We start from the raw sequence: 19,280 nt of genomic DNA on the forward strand, positions 1-19,280 counted from the left end.
GGAATGTCCCAAAGAGGGCCTTATTGTCGTGCAAGTGCTGGGTCCCCAGGCGCGAGGCAGGGTTTGTTGGACATGTGATGTTCCTGCCCCGAGACAGCCCCTTTGGGCACCAGAGTGTCCTAGTCCATCCAGGCTGCTGTAACAGACCACCACGGACGAGTGGCTTAAAGAACAGACATTTCTCATAGTTCTGGAAGCTGGAAGTCCAAGATCCGGTACCAGCAGATCTGGTGCCTAGCACAGCCCGTTTCCTGATTGGCAGACGACCGCCTTCTCACGATGTCCTCAGGTTTCAGGAGGAGCAGAGAGAGCTCCTGGGGTGCATTTTATAAGGGCACCAAAGCCATTCAGGAGGCTCCACCCTCATGACCTCATCCCTTCCCAAAGGCCCACCTCCTCACACCGTCTCAGCCAGGGTGAGGATTGAAAGTAGGAATTGGGGAGGGGGAGAAACGTTCAGTTCATGACAGGAGAGAGGGAGGGAGCTGGCGTGCACCTGGGAGACAGACTGGAGAGCCCCAGCGAGCACCGGCGCCCACACAGCCACGTGCACACAGCCGCCTGCCGGGCAGGAGCTGGGGGCAGCCTCACTGCCACTTCCGGCTGCGAGCCCGTGGCCCTCCCTCCTCTGCGTCACTCCAACTTCTCACCTTGGCTCCCCCAGCCCGGCTTTGCATTCCTGGTCCTGTCCTCTAGAACGTTCTCCCCCTGACTCCCTCTGTCTCCCCGCTGGCCCGTGGGCTCCCTGCAGGCAGGACATAGTGCCTCACAGTGTGCCCTCAGGTCCTCCATGCTCAGGATTCAGGGAGGGAGTCAGTGGTCAGTGGAGGATTGAGAGAGTGCTGGTTTTCTCGCCAGGTAACAAATCACCAGAAATGTAGTGGCTCAAAACAAGACAGAAGCCATCAGCTCGCAGTTCTGTGGTGCAGACGTCCAGGGGGCCCCGACCAGGCTCTCCATGGGGGGGGGTCTCTCAAGGTTGAGGTCAAGGTGCCGGCTGGGCTGGTCCCAGGTCCTGCCTGGGGTTGGAGGGGAGGTTACCTGGGGCGAATGGTCTCGGGCGTCGTCCTTAGCCTTCTGCCACCGCAGAGAGGGGTTGACGTTGGGTGGGTTTCTGTGGGGCTGAGCAGAGTTGGGTCTTGAGAAGTCAGGGTGGAGAGTTCTTATTCACCCTGAGTTTTCATGAAATATTTTTCAACATTCAGAGAGAAGTACTCACTGGAGCAAGACATTAGAGAAAAGGAAGAGGCAATCAGACAGAAAACCAATGAAGTACAGGTAAGGACGTTGCTCTCTTTGGTTCCATCGACTGTGTTCAATGCAGTGCGAGAAAACTTCCCTCAGCGTGTGGCCGGGAGGGGCCCAGGTCTGCACTGGACAGAAGTTGCACCCTTGGGGGCTTCCAAGTGAATCTTTTAAAGTTGCCTAGAACCTACTATATGGGATAAATGTTTGTGTGAGAAAATAAGAAGTTAAAAAAAAATAAAAATAATAAAGTTGCCTGTAACCATGGACAGTAGCTTTTCTTTATTAAATTGAGACAGTCGGCCCTCTGTATCCACAGGTTCCGTATCCACGGATTCAACCAATTGCAGATCAAAATTACTCTAAAAATAAAAATAAACAATAAAAATAATACAAATTAATAAAACAATATAACAACTATTTATATAGCATTTACAGTGTGTCAGGTATTGTAAATAATCCAGACAGGACTCAGCATGCAGGAGGGTGTGTGCAGCTTACGGGCACAGACTGCCTGGGCATCCTTGGATCGTGGTACCAGTCCTCCGCCCATACTGGGGGATAACCGCATGTAATTCACAGAACACAAAATATACTATTTTAAAGTGTATAATTCAGTGGCTTTTAGCATATTCACTGTGTTGCTTCACCATCACTTCTGCCTAGTTCCAGAACATTTCCACCACCCCACAGTGGATCTCCATAACCGTTGGCGCTCATCCCCGCCTCCCCACCACCCCTAGCCCCTGGCACCCACCTGTCTGCTTTCTGTGTCTGAATTTTTCTGTTCTGGACATTTCATGTAAAGGGAATCACACAGCCTGTGGCCTCTGTGTCTGGCTTCTCTCGCTCCGCCAAGCGTCGCGTTGGCAAGGTTATCCGCAGTGTTGCGTGTTAGTGTCGCATTCCTTTTCGTGTCTGAATACTGTCCCATTGTGTGCGTGGGCCACTTTCTATTCATCCATTCATCAGATGTCGGATATTTGGGTTTTTCTACTTTTTGGCTATTGTGAATAATGCTGCTGAGAAAATTCACGTGCAGATTTTTGTGTGAACACCTGTTTTCATTTCTCTCGGTATATGCCTAAGAGCAGAGTGGCCAGGTCATACGGCAACTCTACGTTTAGCCTGCTGAGGAGCCGCCAGACCGTTTTCCAAAGTGGCTGAGCCGTTCCACACACCCACGAGCGGTGTGTGAGGGTTCCAGTGTCCATACTGCCTCGCCAGCACTTGTCATGGCCTGCTCTCTGTCACAGCTGTCCTGGCGGGTATGGAGCGGTGCCTCACTGTGGTTTTGATTTGCGCATCGTCCGTGCTGACCTAATGATGCCAGGCATCTTTTCATGTGCCGATGAGCTGTTTGTATATCTTCTTTGGAGAAAAATTAATTCAGATCCCTTGTGCATTTTTAAATTGGGTTGTCTTTTCATAACTGATTTTTAAGAGTTTTTTATTGTTTCTAGAAGTTTTTTATCAGACATATGACTTGCAAATATTTTCTGTGGGTTGTTATTTCATTTTCTTGATGGTGTCCTTCGAAGCACAAAGGGAAGTGACAAGTGACACTTGGTTATGTCCAGTTTATCTTTCTTTCTTATTGTTGTTCTTGCTTTTGGTGCCATATTAAGACCTTTTGCCAAATCCAAGGTCACAAAGATGTAGCACTCTGTTTTCCTCTAAGAGTTTCATAGTTTTAGCTTTTACGTTTAGGCCTTTGGTCCATTTCCGGATACTGTTTGTGTTTGGTGCGAGGCAGGGTCCAGCTTCCTTCTTTTGCACGTGGAGATCCAGTTGTCTCAGCACCGTTGTTGAAGAGACTGTTCCTTGCCCCCTGGAATGGTCCTGGCACCCTTGTTGACCCAGCTGATGGTAGCTGTGTGGGTTTGTTTCTGGACTCGGCTCTGTCCTGTTGACCTACACGCTTCTGCTTATGCCAGGACCACGCTGGCTTGATGACTGTGGCAGGTTTGACATCAGAGAGCGTGAGTCCTCCATCTCTCTCTTTGTCGAGATTGTCTTGGCCATTCTAGACGGCTTGCTTTTCCATATGAAGTTTGGAATCGGTCTGTCATCAGTTTCTGCAGAGAAGCCAGCTGGGATTCTGACAGGGACCATGTTGAATCTGCAGACTGGGTTATTTTTGTGTTCTCCTTGCTGGTCCCCCATGCTGCCACCAGCAGCTTTCTCACCTCGAGCTAGTGGGTCTTTGTCCCCATGGGACTCTTCGGTGGCTCCTTCTCCATTACAGAACCCTCGATGTCCCAGGCTGTTAGTCACCTGTTGCCTCCGGCTATCGCTGGGACTAACCCTCCTCCCTCCTTCATCTCTGTTGTCACTTGTCACTTCCCTTGCATGTGGCAAACCCAGGTCCTCGTCTCCCCACGGCTAACTCTGTTTCGGATATTCTGTGTGATCACGCCTCAGTGTAGGGGTTCAGAGACGCAGCGCCTGTCCCGTCAGCAGCCCAGAGTCTCCGCTGGTGTCATGGGGAACCCAGGAGGGAGAACCTACAGTGCAAAAACGTACGCAGGAAGGTTAAAAATGTGTATTTCTTAGTTCCGTGGGCTTATATATCAGGGGAAAGCAAGAGTCAAGAAGGGCAAAGAGAGGAGGGAGAGCGAGCAGGGCAGGGCTCCTGGGCAGTGGGCTCGGACCCTGAGCACCCTCTGCTGGGAGGAGCGGTGAGGCGTCCCCGAGCACCTTTGTCATCGCAGACACCGACAGCCTGAGCGCGGACCGTGTTGTCTTTGTCCGCTTGGCCTGCTGTGACGAAGTACTACAGGCCGGTGGCTAATAAACAACAGAACTGTGTCATTGCTCACAGTTCTCAGGGCCGGAAGTCCAAGATGAGGATCCGACAGGTTTTGTGTCTGGTGAGGTCCCGCTTCCTGGTTCATAGATGGCTCCTTCTCGCTGTGTCCTCACGTGGTGGAAGGGTCAAGGCAGCTCTCTGGGGTCTCTTTTATAAGGGCACTGATCCCACTCACGAGGGCTCCACTCATGACCTCATCACCTCCCAAAGGCCCCTGTCCTAATCCTCCCCCTTTGGAGTGAGGATTTCAGCATAGGAATTTGGGGGGCAGGGGGACACAGACATTCAGTCCCCAGCACACGGCCAGTGAGTTCTTTCCCCCCGTCCTCATGTCGTGTCTCTTCCAGGCACATATTCTCCGGGCATGAAGTATGTGGCGTACGCATTTTGTCGTCGTTGGTTTTTATTTAAGGGCAGACATAGGAAGGAACTTCTATCCAGGGGGTGGGCGCAAAGCAGGCCAAGGCCATCAGAGCCTGCAGTGTCCTGGGACTGAAACGGGGGCTGTGGCCTGGAAGGGGTCGGTGCGGTGCTGATGAGAACTCTGGGACCCAGGGACATCGGAGTGAGCAGCCAGGGTCACCTGGTGGCAGGGCCAGGAGTGACATGGCAGGTTCTAGAGGTTTCTGTTGCTGGTTGCTTCTCTCAGAGCACTGGGCTACGTCAGGCTCATCTGTGCCACCCCCATGCCTCATCCATTCCCACGTGTTTAAAGACCATCCGAGGCCATGCACGGTGGCTCATGCCTGTAATCCCAGTACTTGGGGAGGCCAAAGCGGGAGAATGACTTGAGGCCAGGAGTTCAAGACCAGCCTAAGCAAGAGTGAGACCCTGTTTGTACAAAAAACAGAAAAATTAGCCGGCTATGGTGGTTCATGCCTAGAGTCCCAGCTACTGGGGAGGCTGAGGCAGGAGAACAAGGGAGCCCAGGAGTTGGAGGCTGCAGTGAGCTATGGTCTCGCCACTGCACTCCAGCCTGGGTGACAGAGTGAGACCCTGTCTAAAAAAAGACCGAACAAACAAAAACCAAACAAACAAGAAAACCATCTCAATGCCGACACTCCCGAGTTTCTGTTTCCAGGGTCTTCCCAATGCACCCACTGGGGACTTTCTCCCCAGTTCCATGAGGACTGTGTCCAGAACGACTCCCTGATCACCCTCCAGATCACCCCTCCAATGAAAGGCCAGGGGCACGGAGATGGGGATCACAGACCCCAGCTGCCCCGAGGCATGATTTGACTGTCGAGCCGGGGAAATGAGAGCCAGGACGTTTTTTGTCCCCCTAGTGGGGAGAAGGGAGACCCTGGGCCACCTCTGGGTTTGCTGGCACTCGGTGTCACCTCCCTGACCTGCATGACCTACAGCTCCCCTGCAGTCCACCCGACCACCACCTCACCCAGGCCCAGGCTGCCGCCGCCTCTCCCTGAACCCCACCTGAGCCCCGCCCTGCAGTCCCTGCCCCCTTGGGCCACACTCCCCACAGTGGCCAGAGGGAAGCTTCTCACACGCCCACTCGCTATTCCAGCTTTAGTTATTTATCTTAAAGGTAGATAATGCACTTGCACAGGTGAGGATCAGGAGCTGAGCAGCCTCTCCCCTCTCCTTGGCGCCCCCTCCCCAGAGGTGCCCTTCATTAGCTCCCGAGGGCCTTCCAGAAAGGTCGGTGTGCGTCACACGTACCTTCCCCTTGCTGTTCGCGTGAATGCGAGGCACACGTGCGCCCTGTCGGGCCCTGCCCACTTCCTGTCGTAACGTGAAACGGACAGCTGCGAGTGTTTCTGTATCTGCGGCTTGTCCACGGTGTGGGCTGTGCTGGAACGTTCCAGCCAGCCTCCCCACGGAAATCTGTCGCAAGTGTGCGTCTTCACACGTGCCACACGCCTCTAGGACGCTCTCCCAGAAGTGGAACCGTCGAGGCAAAGGATTCGCGTACTGACCATCTCGATGGCTCCCACTGGGTTGGAGGAAACTTTAGAAACGGAGAGTCACTGTGTCCCACCCCCCACATGCGCACGTCTCGCCAGGCTCCCCACAGCAGAGCCCGGCGTGTCTCCTCGGCATGGCCTGCAGGGTGCAGCCTCTGCCACCTCCACGCTACTCCCTTTTGCTCCAGCTGGAGTGCGACACCGCGACACTCCCTCCTCATCCTGGGGCCTCACACGGTTCCCTCCGCCGTGCTCTGTGTGCCCCTAGCTCTTCACCTGGCTGGCACCTGCTCACCCATCGGGTCCACCTTAAATGGTGCTGACGTGGGCATCTTCTCTGCCCATGTGGTGTGCCTCTGGTCTCCCCACGAGCCCTTCAGGAAGTGCCATGCTGTTCCTTGGTGCCACATGTTCCAGTGTATTTGCGTTTGGGGCTGTCTTTCCCCTCTGCAACCGGGACTGCACATCACTGGGGAGCAGGAGCCTTCTCGCTGGGGACCCAGCCTCTCCTCTCAGTGCCTCGCCTCTGTTAGGTCACCAGTAAATGTCTGTGGGCTACTGAGGAACTGGGGCTTGGCCCCTGGCCTGAGGACACGTATCAGCAGCGGGTGTGGCGGGATGCCTGCCCTGCGCGCAGCCCTACGGGCGGTCTCGCAGGACTTCTGGGGGCTCTCGCCCAGGCTGTGACTGCGCCATCTCAGACGTGCTTAGTCTGTACCGGCCTCAAGTAAATCCCTGCACCTCTTCCCTAGGAATTACAAAACGATCTAGACCGGGAAACGAGCAGTTTGCAAGAGCTCGAAGCTCAGAAACAAGACGCTCAAGACCGCCTTGACGAAATGGACCAGCAGAAGGCCAAGCTCCGAGACATGCTGAGTGACGTCAGGCAGAAGTGCCAGGACGAGACCCAAATGGTGAGTCGGAGCCGCCTCCTGGGGGCCGGTGCCCCAAGCACGGGGAGGGGCTTCCTGGGGGCTTCTCTAGGCACCTGGTTACCTGGAAACAGAACGCTAAGATGTCCTTTGAGTTTAATAGAGTTGTTTAAAACGTCACATGGAAAAGCGTCCAAGCACTTGAGGCCCAACCTCCAAGTCACCCACTTGTGTTCCTAGAGACCAAGTTGTGTAAGCGAATGCCCTTTGTCCCTGTGAACCTGTGCCCCAAGGACATCCCCTGTGGCCTGTGCCCCACGATATGGGGGTCCCAGGGTGCCTGCCCCCCTCCGCTAGTGTCTCTGCGGCTTGTTACAAACCAGAGAGGCTGCAGCCTCAGCAAACTGTATGGGCACACGCAGCTCCTGGGGACATGCAGGTTGCTCTTGCTTGGTCACATCCCTCCTTCCTCCGAAGCGACCTTCCATCAGTCTCACCGGCATGAGCCTGTCCACCTTTTCCTTTGTGTCTCCTCTTCAGGTGTAGAAAGGGGCCCTTACAAGGAAGCCAGGCGTCCGGGCTTGGGCTCGGTGTCTGCCTTCCTGGGTCAGCGTGTCTGAGAAGTTCAAGAACGTGCACTAGGTTCTTCCCTGGGGTCCCACTTCATCCTGCACTGTGAATCTGTTTCAGATCTCATCACTGAAAACACAAATCCAGTCTCAGGAATCCGACTTAAAGTCCCAGGAAGACGACCTGAACCGGGCCAAGTCCGAGCTGAGCCGGCTGCAGCAGGAGGAAACCCAGCTGGAGCAGAGCATTCAGGCCGGGAAAGTCCAGCTGGAAACCATCATCAAGTCTCTGAAATCCACGCAAGACGAGATCAACCAGGTATTTCTATGGGGGTGGGGTCCCTGCCGCGCGCACAGTTGAAGCCAGGGGTCTTCTGGCGTCTTCTGCCAAACAGAGGGCAGTGCCAGGGACGGTCACGTCGGTGCGTGTGACCAGCGAGCCTTGAGCGTCTGTGCTGCTGCTGGTTTCCTTTACGCTCACCCCCCTCATCTGTGTTAGGGTCTCTTCTCTGGTGGCGCCGGCCTGGGGGTGCGGTGCTAAGAACTGCCCCGTGTGCTCCAGTGTTGACGTTGGCCTGGGGGCAGTTTGCTTTGCCTCAGCTGAGCACACTTCGTCTACAGGGAGCGGGCAGGGCCTGGGTGAGAACATTCATCAACAGCTCATTTGGAGAGAGCCCCGATCTCCAGCCTGGGCCTTGTCAGCAAAAATGTCTTGCCTGATGCACTTTCCTGAGCCCTGTGTGATGCTGGCCATGTCTTTGTTGCGCAGGCAAGAAGCAAGCTCTCCCAGCTGCACGAAAGCCGCCAGGATGCCCACCGGAGCCTCGAGCAGTACGACCAGGCGCTGGACGGGGTCCATGGCGCCAGCCTGACCGACCTGGCCGACCTGAGTGAAGGCGTCTCCCTGGCAGAGAGGGGCGGTTTTGGAGCCATGGTAAAGGTTGAATGAATGCATTACAGTCCCGGGATCCAGTCCCCTGGTGTGCAAAGAGAATGCCCCACCCACTGGATCTGTCCACAGCCAACCTCGGTTCCACCCCAGTGCAGGCTGTTTCTTGTTTCTGCTGCCACTTTGCGTGTTTGCACGCGCCCCGCAGTCCAGTGCGGTGGCTGAGCTCCACCCTGGTGTCCAGAACACAGCCCAAGATAGGCCCAAATCCTTTGCAAAACCTGTTTTTGAAGCCCTCCATCCCCGTGGAAGCATTTACATTGGGCCAACCACCCAAATTCGCAGGGCTTCTCAAACTTAATGGAGGTGAAATTGGATCAGCCTGTTCACTCACTGTGGAAACCCCACGTTCTTCTAATCACTGGGGTCACTGGGGAATCTGCAGGAGCGTGTGTGTTTCCACAGGGAGCACCTTGAAAATCAGGTGTCTCGCTGAAGATCAAGGAAAGTGGCAGGCAGCCCTCCCAGGGCATTGCGGTTCAACTGCGAATTGGGCTCTCTCCTGAAATTGTGGTTGTGTTTAAAACCTCAGCACTTGATTTCAGACCTCTTGACCATGGGAGCGTGATCAGGCCAAGGGCTGGGGGCCATTGGCCTCTTAGATTTCTGTGGGCTAAGGCAGGTGTGACCTCTTCCTCAGACTGTCACCCCCCTTCGTTTACAGCAGAGCCTCCCATTGCAGCCCTGACCCTGGGCATGTGCGGTGTCCGTTTTGCTGGCTGTCGAGCGGGCTTTTGTGCTGTTGAGGGAGCGGATGGACGGGCCGCGGCTGGTCTCGATGTTTCGTGGTGCTCTGTTGCCTTTAACAGCTCACCCCGCGCTGTGACTCGCTCTTCCAGAGCCCCTCTGCTCCTGGCCCTGTTTGCGTCTTGAATTCCTTTTCCTCCCTGTCATGATAATACAGTTTCCCTCTCTCTAAACACCGGACTCACCTCTTTATGTTCATTCCTTGACATGGTTCTTTTCTCAGTAGCCAAGTACTCGGTTTCAGGAATTTACGGGGAAGCACAGGCCTCCCCGGGCTGCTTAGAAGGCGCCTTGGCCAGCTCCTCCGTCTCTCGCCCCGCCCACTCCAGGTGCGTTGCCTCCCTCTGTCCTCCCCAAATACTTTTTTCTCTTGGACTCATGAACAGGTGACTTCCATGTCTGCCGCTGGGCCCGTCATCCGCTTTGTCGTCTTGATTTAAACAGTGAACGTTCATCCTTCATGAATTACATGAAGCCAGAGCTTCGTGCTTTGCTCCTGTTCTCGGTGTGTGTGTTTCTGCCTCACGACCCTGCTCTTATCTCCCCCTCTTGGCGTTGTTCCCCTGGCTCGGCTTTCAGCTTGCCCTGTTCGGGCTCAGGTCAGGGAACAGGTCCCTCTTAAACGCCCCTTTTGTAGGTTTTTTTAAAGATTGATTTCCCTGGAAAAAAGTTGGCAGTGAAGTGGCAATTTGCAAGTAACCAGTGGAGCCCCCCACACAGATTTTTACCTTTCTTGTTATTTTTGATCATCTTTTAAGTGGGGCAGAATTTACATGAGTCAATTACTCTTGGAATGTAGACATCAGATATGTTACATAGGAAGCCAGTGTCTGGAAGAAAAACTATCTTTATCTTGTTGTACAAATACAGTTTTTAAAGCATTTTTTTGGTTTGTTTCCATTTCTTAATAAACACTTTGAAGAGGGTATTTTTTTTTTTTCCCCATTTACTTCTAAACATTTCGGGACTGCTCCAGGACAGAGAGAGAGCTCTCTTAGTTCTCTTTGCCGGGTGAAGGTGGGGGATTTAGGTCCCTTAGAAAAATGTTGCATCTGGAACTTTCTGTGTCTGGACGAGTCTACCCAAGTTACCCAGGTTGTTAAGCTCACACAGTCCAAGAGCCATATTTATTTCTTGTCTGTCATCTGATTATGAGAATTTCGGCCTCTTGCTCAGTCCCCAACCAACCTGGAGTAGAGAAGGTAATATTAATAATAAACCATCCTAGACTTAAATTTCACCGAGAACTTGTCATGAAAGATCGAGTCGGGTTGTCTGTCACATGTAGCCCCAGTGGCATTCCAGAGCCAGTTCTTATTGACTCCCAAAGCCGATTATTAAATAGGAACTCACGAGCTGGTGGTTAAACCTGTGGTCACTTGAAGCCACCACAGTGGGAGTAATTTACACCACAGGAATTGGCAGAAGCTCCGAATCGGGGCTTTTTTCCTCAGGCAGCTGGTTTGCCAGCACAGCCCTGCCCAGCACCATTTACATTGGGCCAACCACCCACATTCGCAGGGAAGGAAGGGAAGGAACATCCCAGACACTTCTTCATGCCCTTTCAGAGTTGCCAGGTCTATTTCTTAAGAAGGGCAGCACTTAAGACTAGTTGCTGAACTTGATCAAGATATTTGACCTCTGTGAGGAGACGTATCCTTCATCCCAGGACTTGTCTGTGTATTTGCATCCCCCAAGTTGGCAGATGGGTCAGTTCTCCTCGGTGTAGTGAAGTTGGTGGCATCTCTGTTTTTTTCCTTTTAGAGACAGGGTCTTGCTCTGTCTCCCAGGCTGGAGTGCGGTGGTATGATTATATCTCTTTGCAGCCTCGAATTCCTGGGCTCAAGTTATCCTCCTGTCTCAGCCTCCCCAGTAGCTTGGACTACAGGTGCATGCCACCACACCCAGCTAACCTTTAAATTTTTTCATAGAGAGGGGGTCTTGCTGTGTTGCCCAGGCTGGCCTCAAGTGATCCTCCTGCCTTAGCTACCATGCCCTGCCCAATGGCATCTTTGTAATGGGGGGAGTCTGGTTTTCTACTGTGAAACTGAGTTGGAATCAAAGCCACCATTAGGTAGCCTAACCACCTGAAAGCCGCCGTGTGTTCTTAAGCTTCCTCTTTGAAGGTGAAGGAGCAATGGTGGCCCCAGCCAGATGATTCCTCCTAAGGAGATTAATAGGCCCCGACTCACTGCAGGAGTCTTGCAGCCAGAGTTCCCAGAATCTCATTCTCTTCTCTGCCAATAGTACACTCATTTGGCAGCCTTCCAATTGATGATTGAAAACACTGAAAGAAAGAAAGGAAAAACCCAACTTGTAAATAAATGTCAGTTAAAAAACTAAACAGAAGCTTCTGCTCTGAGGCCAAGCTATCATTCTTAACTCACCACTTCATTCAGGTCGTGATGCCTCTCTGTCCTCCTTCTGGAACAAATACATCCCTTGCCCCACAGCGCACTCTGGCCCCCTGGCTTCCTTAGATCAGGACTTCTCCGTCCGTGTCTGTGTGTCCGAGACCCTGTCGGACGCTCTGGGCGCGCGCATCTCGCAGTCATCAGCACCGTGACGTCCGTGCAGAATCCCAGCACCGTTTCCAGATGCGGTGCTCTCGGACATCTGCTCTTTACTTTCCTAAGAACCGGCTTGGTTTCCCCACCCTGGGAAGCCCTGTGGTCAGAGGCTCCGGCTAATCTTCCCCAGGTAAGAAAACTGTTCCGTATTCAGCAGAGGGCCGGGACGTTGGCGCGTTCTCCCAGAGCCAGGGCCGGGGAAGAGGCCCCCACGCCGGCTCACGCTCGTTCATAGCCCGGACCGTGGCTTCTCTTAACCTAATCCCTCCGAGAACCGTCCTGTGCCCCTGAGTTGCTGCCCCGGGGCAGTAGCAGCCCCGTTTGGAAACCCCCTCTTGGACCTTTGATGTCATTGCCCCAAACCCTTGTCTGTGTTTTCACGAAAGCCTCAGTGTTTTAATCATTTGGTTTTGGTTGGTTGGAATGCTGGATTGGTCTGCCAGTCCTACGCAAAGGTGACAACATATTTGCCAGATTCAGTGAGGGTGTCATGCTTTTTTCAGTATCACAGTGAAACATCTGTGTTTGCACCGAGGGTGTGTCTTCAGTAACTAAAATACACGGCTTGGTTCTAAACCACGTGCATTGTTCCCATGTATTCTGCAAACCCACCCCTCACAGGGTGTTTTCCATTATAACAATGTGCTCTTCAAAAGTCAATATTTTTTTTCTCCTGGCTTCAAGATGCCTGTTTGTTTCTAGAAACAAGCACCTTTTTTAAAAATGCAAATTACTAATATGCTTTAGTAATTCTAACTGCATGAGTACTCATTTCCTCATAGAGAGTAAACAGCTGGCGTGTTTCTTGGTGTGGAAACTACACTTTGGAATGAGCTGTGTGCTGCAGTTGTTGAGTGGCTGTTTATGTTTTCTTTGTAATATTTCTAAAAACATTACTTTTTTTCTGATTCAATGAATTAAAATTTTTTTTAACTGTGGTAAAATAGACATCAAAATGATCATCGTGACCATCTTTAAGGGTGCAGTTCAGTAGTGTTAAGTATATTCACATTGTCGGGCATCAAGCTCCATGATGTCTTCCCCACCCCAGCCCCTGGCACCACCATTCTGCTTTCTGTCTCTGTGAATCTGACCACTCTAGGGACCTCCTGTGAGTGGAATCACACAGTGTCTGTCTTTTTGTGACTGGTTTAATTCATGTAGCATAAAGTTGTAGCATGTGTCAGACTTTCCTTCCTTTTAAAGGCTGAATAATACTCTGTTGTATGGATGGACCACATTTTGTTTATCCATTCATCCACTGATAGACGTTTGGGTTGTTTCCACTCAATGATTTCTTAATTAACTTTTAATTAATTAGGTAATTTTGAGACAGAGTCTTGTTATGTCACTCTGGCTAGAGTGCAGTGGCCTGATCATAGCTCACAGCAACCTCAGACTCCTGGGTTCAAGTGATCCTCCTACCTTAACTTCCCAAGTGGCTGGGACTGCAGGCATGTGCCACCACACCTGGCTAATTTTTTTTATTATTATTTGTAGAGACAGAGGTCTCGCTGTGTTGCCCAGGCTGGTCTCGAACTCCTGGCCTCAAGCAGTCCTCCCACCTTGGCCTCCCAAAGTGCTGGGATTACAGATGTGAGCCACCTTGCCCAAAGTTTTATTTTATATAGAACAGTTATAGAAAAATTGCAAAGACAGTGCAGAGTTCCCATATTCCCGACACCCAGTTTTCCCTGTTCACATCTTACATGGTACATTTGTCATAACTAATAAACGTGCCTCAAACATTGTTATTTAGTAAAGTCCATACTTCTTCATTTTTTTTTTTTAGTCATTGTTTTTATGGTCATATTACTTAAAATGGAAATGCAAGTTAGATATGGAATTCTGTGCTTTGCTTTAAATCCGAAATAATAAAATCCCTGTCCTGTTTCTTCACAAAATTATAGGACGATCCTTTCAAAAATAAAGCCTTGTTATTTAGCAACAACACACAGGAATTGCATCCGGACCCTTTCCAGGCAGAGGACCCCTTCAAGTCCGACCCATTTAAAGGAGCTGACCCTTTCAAAGGTACCTCGCTTGGCGCCCACTTTCTTGTTGAAAGACTGTTTATTTTATGTCATTTGGAGTTGTTGAATGGCTTGACAAGTGAGGAAGTACCGTGATCTGAATCGGAGGAGGAAAGGAATTCTTGGAGCCTAATTAGCTCCTGAGTTTCTCACCCTGTTAACCACGGAGCTGAGCGTCAGGATGCGGTGGGAAGAGCTGCACGCTCACAGCGGGAGTCCCACGTTTGAGGGCGTCTCGGTCGGCCTTAGACGCTAAACTGCTTCAGTCTCCTAATCCCTCGGCAGGTGAAAAACTCGTCCTTGCCCACCTCGCAGGGCCTATGTGACAGATCCAGTGATGATTGCGAAAGTACCTCGCCAACCACGGATTGCTGTGTGGGCCTCAGGTCTCCAGACTCAGTTTACCCAGAGTCACGGACGAGTCAGGAATTCTAGGAACAAGATTTCCTAACTTCTCGCCATTTTTCAGAGCAAAACAGTATTTCCAAGAAGGTCATCTGTACCTTTCTGAGAAAAATCCGGAGGCAGGGAGAGGGCAGTGGGCGCTCCCTTCAGGTGTCAGATTTGGGGCTGAGGTATCTTGGGTCCGAGAGACGAATCAGGCAGCTCGAAGTGCAAGCGCACTGGCAGCGACGCGTGGGACAGCCCCAGGGACCCACGTTCTCTTTCCGCGGGAGGCGGCAGGCGGTGAGATAAAGGAAACCGGGCATGGAAAGAGAAGTGAAATCTGGCTCGTTCCGCACCTTCCCTGACTCTGGCCCGTGACGAGCAGCCAGTGATACCTTCCGTGCCATGGTGAATGTTCTAGCCAGGAACAGCCGCCTCCAGGCCTCCCACTTTGATACGCTGAAGTTACTGTGGGCAGGGGCTGGTGGAGAAGGAAGGAACATTTGCTCCCTAAATCGGGGGTGGGGAGTAAAGTCAGTGAAAGTCCTGGCAGGTGGGCAGCCACGTCCAGGTGACCCGCCAGGTGCTGTTCCTCCGCCCCAGAACTAATAAGCATTTCCCTCCTCTCCAATCTAGGCGACCCCTTCCAGAATGACCCCTTTGCAGAACAGCAGACAGCTTCAGCAGGTAAAAGCCTTTGTTAAATGTTCCCTGGACTAGTCCTCAGAATACTTCCAGCCCTAGTTCAAGGCGAGGAAAATGGAGAAACACCTCCCAGCCTCCCCCTTCCAGGTTTTCTAAGACACGGTGGCAGGGAGGTTAATTCTGGAAGGAACCTGGGAATAACACTCAGAACTTGCGCAGCAGCTCCCGGGTTGTGCCCACAGCAACTTGGGTTGTGCCCACAGCAACTTGGTCACTTGTGATGAAGTTGCCTGTGTCCAGGTGTCCTGTGCAGTACCCGCACTCGGTGGGACCTCTACACACGCTGGTGGTGATGGCTTCCCCGCTGCCAGTCCAGTCCCCCACTCTGGGGCACTGGAGGGCAACTGTGGGCATAGTTGGTGTTGGGATCACATTGCCTGCTAGTTAGTTCCTTCCTTCTTTCCTTCCTAACTCCCTTCCTTCCCTTCCCTTCCCTTCCCTTCCCCCTTCCTCCTTCCCCCTTCCCCCTTTCCTTTTTCCTTTCTTTCCTTTTCCCTTTCTTTCTTTTTTCTTTTCTTTTCTTTTCTTTCCTTTCCTTTCCTTTCCTTTCTTTCCTTTCTTTTCTTTTCTTTTTTCTTTTCCTTCCTTTTTTTTCTTTTCTTTTCCTTTCCTTTTCTTTTCTTTTCCTTCCTTCCTTTCCTTTCCTTTCATTTCTTTTCCTTCCTTCCTTTTCTTTTCTTTTTTCTTTTCTTTTCTTTTCCTTTTCTTTTCTTTTTTTTTCTTTTCTTTTTTTTTTTTTTATGAGACAGAGTCTCACTCTTTTGCCCAGGCTAGAGTGAGTGCCGTGGCGTCAGCCTAGCTCACAGCAACCTCAAACTCCTGGGCTCAAGCGATCCTCCTGTCTCAGCCTCCCGAGTAGCTGGGACTACAGGCATGCGCCACCATGCCCGGCTAATTTTTTCTATATATTTTTAGTTGTCCAATTAATTTCTTTCTATTTTTTAGTAGAGACGGGGTCTCGTTCTTGCTCAGGCTGGTTTCGAACTCCTGAGCTCAAACAATCCGCCTGCCTCGGCCTCCCAGAGAGCTAGGATTACAGGCGTGAGCCACCGCGCCCAGCCTTTTCTTTCTTTTTTGAGGTGAAATTCACATGACAAAGAATTCACCATTTCAAAGCGTCCCATTCAAGTGGTGTCTAGCACGCCCACAGGTTGCGCAAACACCTCCTCCTCTGGTTCCAGGAGGTTCTCATCCCCCCAAAAGGACAGCACCCTGTCCCCTGTAGCAGTCACTCTCCACTCCCCCAGCCCCTGACAGCCACCAGTCTGCCTTCTGTCTCTACCCGTGGATTGACCGATGTTGTTTATCATTTTAAAATCAGCTTTATTGAGAGGCATAAGTAACACACAACAAAATCTGCCCATTTTAAGCATGTGATGAGATGAGTTTCGACAGATGTGTGCAGTCAGAGAACAGTTCCCTCGTCCCATGTGTTCCCTTGTGCCCCTTTGGCGTCACCTCCCTGCCCCGCCCCAGGCCCCCCAGCCACCGCTGACCTGCTTTCTGTTACTGGGGTTTCTGCCTTTTCTAGAATTTCGTGGAAATGGCACCATTCAGTTATGTGTTCTTTTATGCCCGAGTTCTGTCGCTAAGCATGGTGTTGTTTACTCACGGGCATTTTTCCTTCACTTCCCCAAACCCCTTCCAGATCCGTTCGGAGGGGACCCTTTCAAAGAAAGCGACCCATTCCGTGGCTCCGCCACTGACGACTTCTTCAAGAAACAGACGAAGAACGACCCTTTTACCTCAGACCCGTTCACGAAAAACCCTTCCCTACCCGCGAAGGTGAGTGGGGGGCGTCGCTGGGAGAGCCGAGTGCCCGCTGTGTGCGTGTGAAGGCGGCGCCTCCTGGCAGCCGGCCCCTCTCCGTGGAGCGAGTTCCCGCCATGCTCCCTCCCCACCGGGCTTGTCCCCATGTGAGCTGTGCCGTCTGCTCTGGGGAGCTGGCGTCCCCGGCCCAGCATCACTCCCGGATGGGAGGCGGCCATTGGCTTCATGGCTGTGGAGGCAGGGACTCGTTTGTATGGTCGCCTTTTTAGCCTTTTTTAAAAATGCCTTTAAGACCTGTAGTGAGAATCTGCCTTTCATTCCTGGAATTGGTGATCCGTTTCTCGATTTTGTTGATCCTTTCCATGAACCACGTTTTGGCTTCGTGAATTTTCCCTACTGTTTGTGTTCCGTTTCACTGATTTCTTCTCTCCTGTTGTTTCCTTCCTCCTCCTCGCTTTGGGTTCCCTTTGCTCTTCTAACTTCTTACAATCCAGCCTTCAGCCATGGATGTTAGACTTTGTTTTCTAATATAAAGATGATCCCAAATTTATAGTGGTTCAACTTGAGATGTTTTGACCACAGTGGATTTATTGGGAAGTCACCCCATCATAAGTCAAGCAGCATCTGGACTCATGTTGGTTTGACTTACGATTTTTCAGCTTTACGACGGGTTTATCAGAGCATCAAACGCATTTTCAACTTACAACATTTTCAATTTGCAATGCATTTATGGGGATATAGCCCCACTGTAAATCGAGGAACATCTGTATACATTTAAAACAGCCTGTTTCCCTGCTGTTCTGCTTTAGCTGTATTCCACACATTTTGATACTTTGTATTTTCATTGTCATCCGGTTTTAAGATATTTTCTAATTTCCCCTGTGATTTCTATTTGCCCATGATTATTTAAAAGGTGGTGTGTTTTATTTGCAGATATTTGGCTTTTTTCCCTAGGTATCTTGTAATATCGATTTCTAATTAAATCTGTTATTAGAGAACATATTCTGTGTGTTTTCAGTACTTTTAAATTTATCGAGGTTTGTTGTTTATGGCCTGTGTTGGTGAACATACCGTATACACTTGAGAGGAGTATGTATCTGCAGTTGTCGGGCATAACATTCTATAAATGCCAGTCAGGTTGAGTTGGCTGATAGTGTTCAGATTATCTGTGTCTTTTTGGCTCTACCAATGGCTAAGAGAGGGGTGTTAGAAGCCTCACCTATGATCAAGGAATTATGTTTCCCCCTTTAATTCAGTCAGGTTTTGCTTTGTGTATTTTGAAGCTTTGTGAGGTGCATACACATTTATGATTATTGTGTCTAACTAATGCAACAACCTTTATCATTAGAAAAGGTTCATTTTGATCTCTGATGATATTGTTTGTCTTGAAACCTATTTTATCACTTCATCCTTTTCTGCTTACTGCATGGTATATCTTTTTCCAGACATTTTCAAGCTACTTGGGTCTTTATATTTCGTAGATACCTTTTGTAATTAGCTTATTGTCAGAGGTTGCTTTTTTTTTTTTTTTTAATCTAGCCTGGAAGTCTCTGCCTTTTAAATGGAGTATCTGGTCTATTAGCATTTAATGTAATTATTGATATAGTCAGATTTAAGTCTACTATTTTATTATTTGCTTCCTTTTTTTTTTTTCAGCAGCCTGTTAGAAGCAAATATTTGCTTGCTTTTTATCCCATATTTTGTTTCCTGCCCTCTTTTGGATTATTTGAATATTTTCTAGAATTCCATTTTATTCTGTCTATTGGCTTCTTAATTATTTCAGTTATACCTGTTTTAATTGTTTTTTAGAGGTTGCTTTAGGGATTACCATGTACAGTTTTAACGTTTTATAGTCTACTTGGAGTTAATATTATATTACTTTATGTAAAATGTAGAAAACTTGCAACCATATAGGCTGTTTACCCACCCCCCCATCGGTGTGTCTTATGTTATAGCTGTCATGTGAATGTCATACAACTGAATGTAAACTCCATAAGACAGTGTTATAATTTTTGCTTTAATCCATTGTATGTATTTTAAAGAAATGAAGAGGAAAACAGTCTTTTAATTTTACCCAAATATTTACTGTTTCTAATGTTGTTCATTCTTTTCCAAAGATTGATTTTCCCTCCATTGTCATTTTCCTTCAGCCTAAAGAATTTTCTTTAGCACTTTACGTAGTGCAGGTCAACCGTGTTGCCATTCTTGAAGGATATTTGTGCTCGATACGGTGTTCTTTTTTTCTTTCAGCACTTTTAGGTTGTTTCACTCCTTTTCAGCTTCTACTGTCCTTGATAAGATTTGTCTTTTCAATAGTTGTTCTCTTGTATGTAATGTATTTTTTCTCTGCTTTCAAGATTCTTTTTTTTTTTTTTTGAGACAGAGTCTCGCTCTGTTGCCCTGGGTAGAGTGCAGTGGCGTCATCATAGCTCACAGCAACCTTAAACTCCTGGGCTCAAGTGATCCTCTTGCTTCAGTCTCCCGAGTAGCTGGGACTACAGTTGTGCACCACGACACCTGGCTAAATTTTCTTTTCTTAGTAGAGACTGGTTTTGTTCTTGCTCAGGCTAGTGTTGAACTCCTGAGCTCAAGCCATCCTCCTGCCTCAGCCTCCAAGAGTGCTAGGATTACAGGCTCGAGCCACTGCGCCCGGCCAAGATTCTTTCTTTATCTATGGTTTTTATTAGCTTGTGACA

The 19,280-nt window shown here is 50.1% G+C and overlaps 1 protein-coding gene across 1 annotated transcript in view; it reads left to right on the forward strand.

Moving 5' to 3' along the window:
- Positions 1 to 19,280, forward strand: part of EPS15L1 (epidermal growth factor receptor pathway substrate 15-like 1) — a 91,928-nt gene that overhangs the window by 43,641 nt on the left and 29,007 nt on the right. Inside the window, exons 13-19 of the mRNA XM_012663594.1 lie at positions 1,206 to 1,278; positions 6,735 to 6,896; positions 7,545 to 7,742; positions 8,193 to 8,357; positions 13,600 to 13,723; positions 14,746 to 14,796; positions 16,463 to 16,599. Of these exons, the coding sequence (XP_012519048.1) occupies positions 1,206 to 1,278; positions 6,735 to 6,896; positions 7,545 to 7,742; positions 8,193 to 8,357; positions 13,600 to 13,723; positions 14,746 to 14,796; positions 16,463 to 16,599 (910 nt within the window). The remainder of the gene's footprint in view (positions 1 to 1,205; positions 1,279 to 6,734; positions 6,897 to 7,544; positions 7,743 to 8,192; positions 8,358 to 13,599; positions 13,724 to 14,745; positions 14,797 to 16,462; positions 16,600 to 19,280) is intronic.

This window comes from Propithecus coquereli, unplaced genomic scaffold, assembly GCF_000956105.1.
Source record: "Propithecus coquereli isolate 6110/MARCELLA unplaced genomic scaffold, Pcoq_1.0 Scaffold811, whole genome shotgun sequence".
Taxonomy (NCBI): domain Eukaryota; kingdom Metazoa; phylum Chordata; class Mammalia; order Primates; family Indriidae; genus Propithecus; species Propithecus coquereli.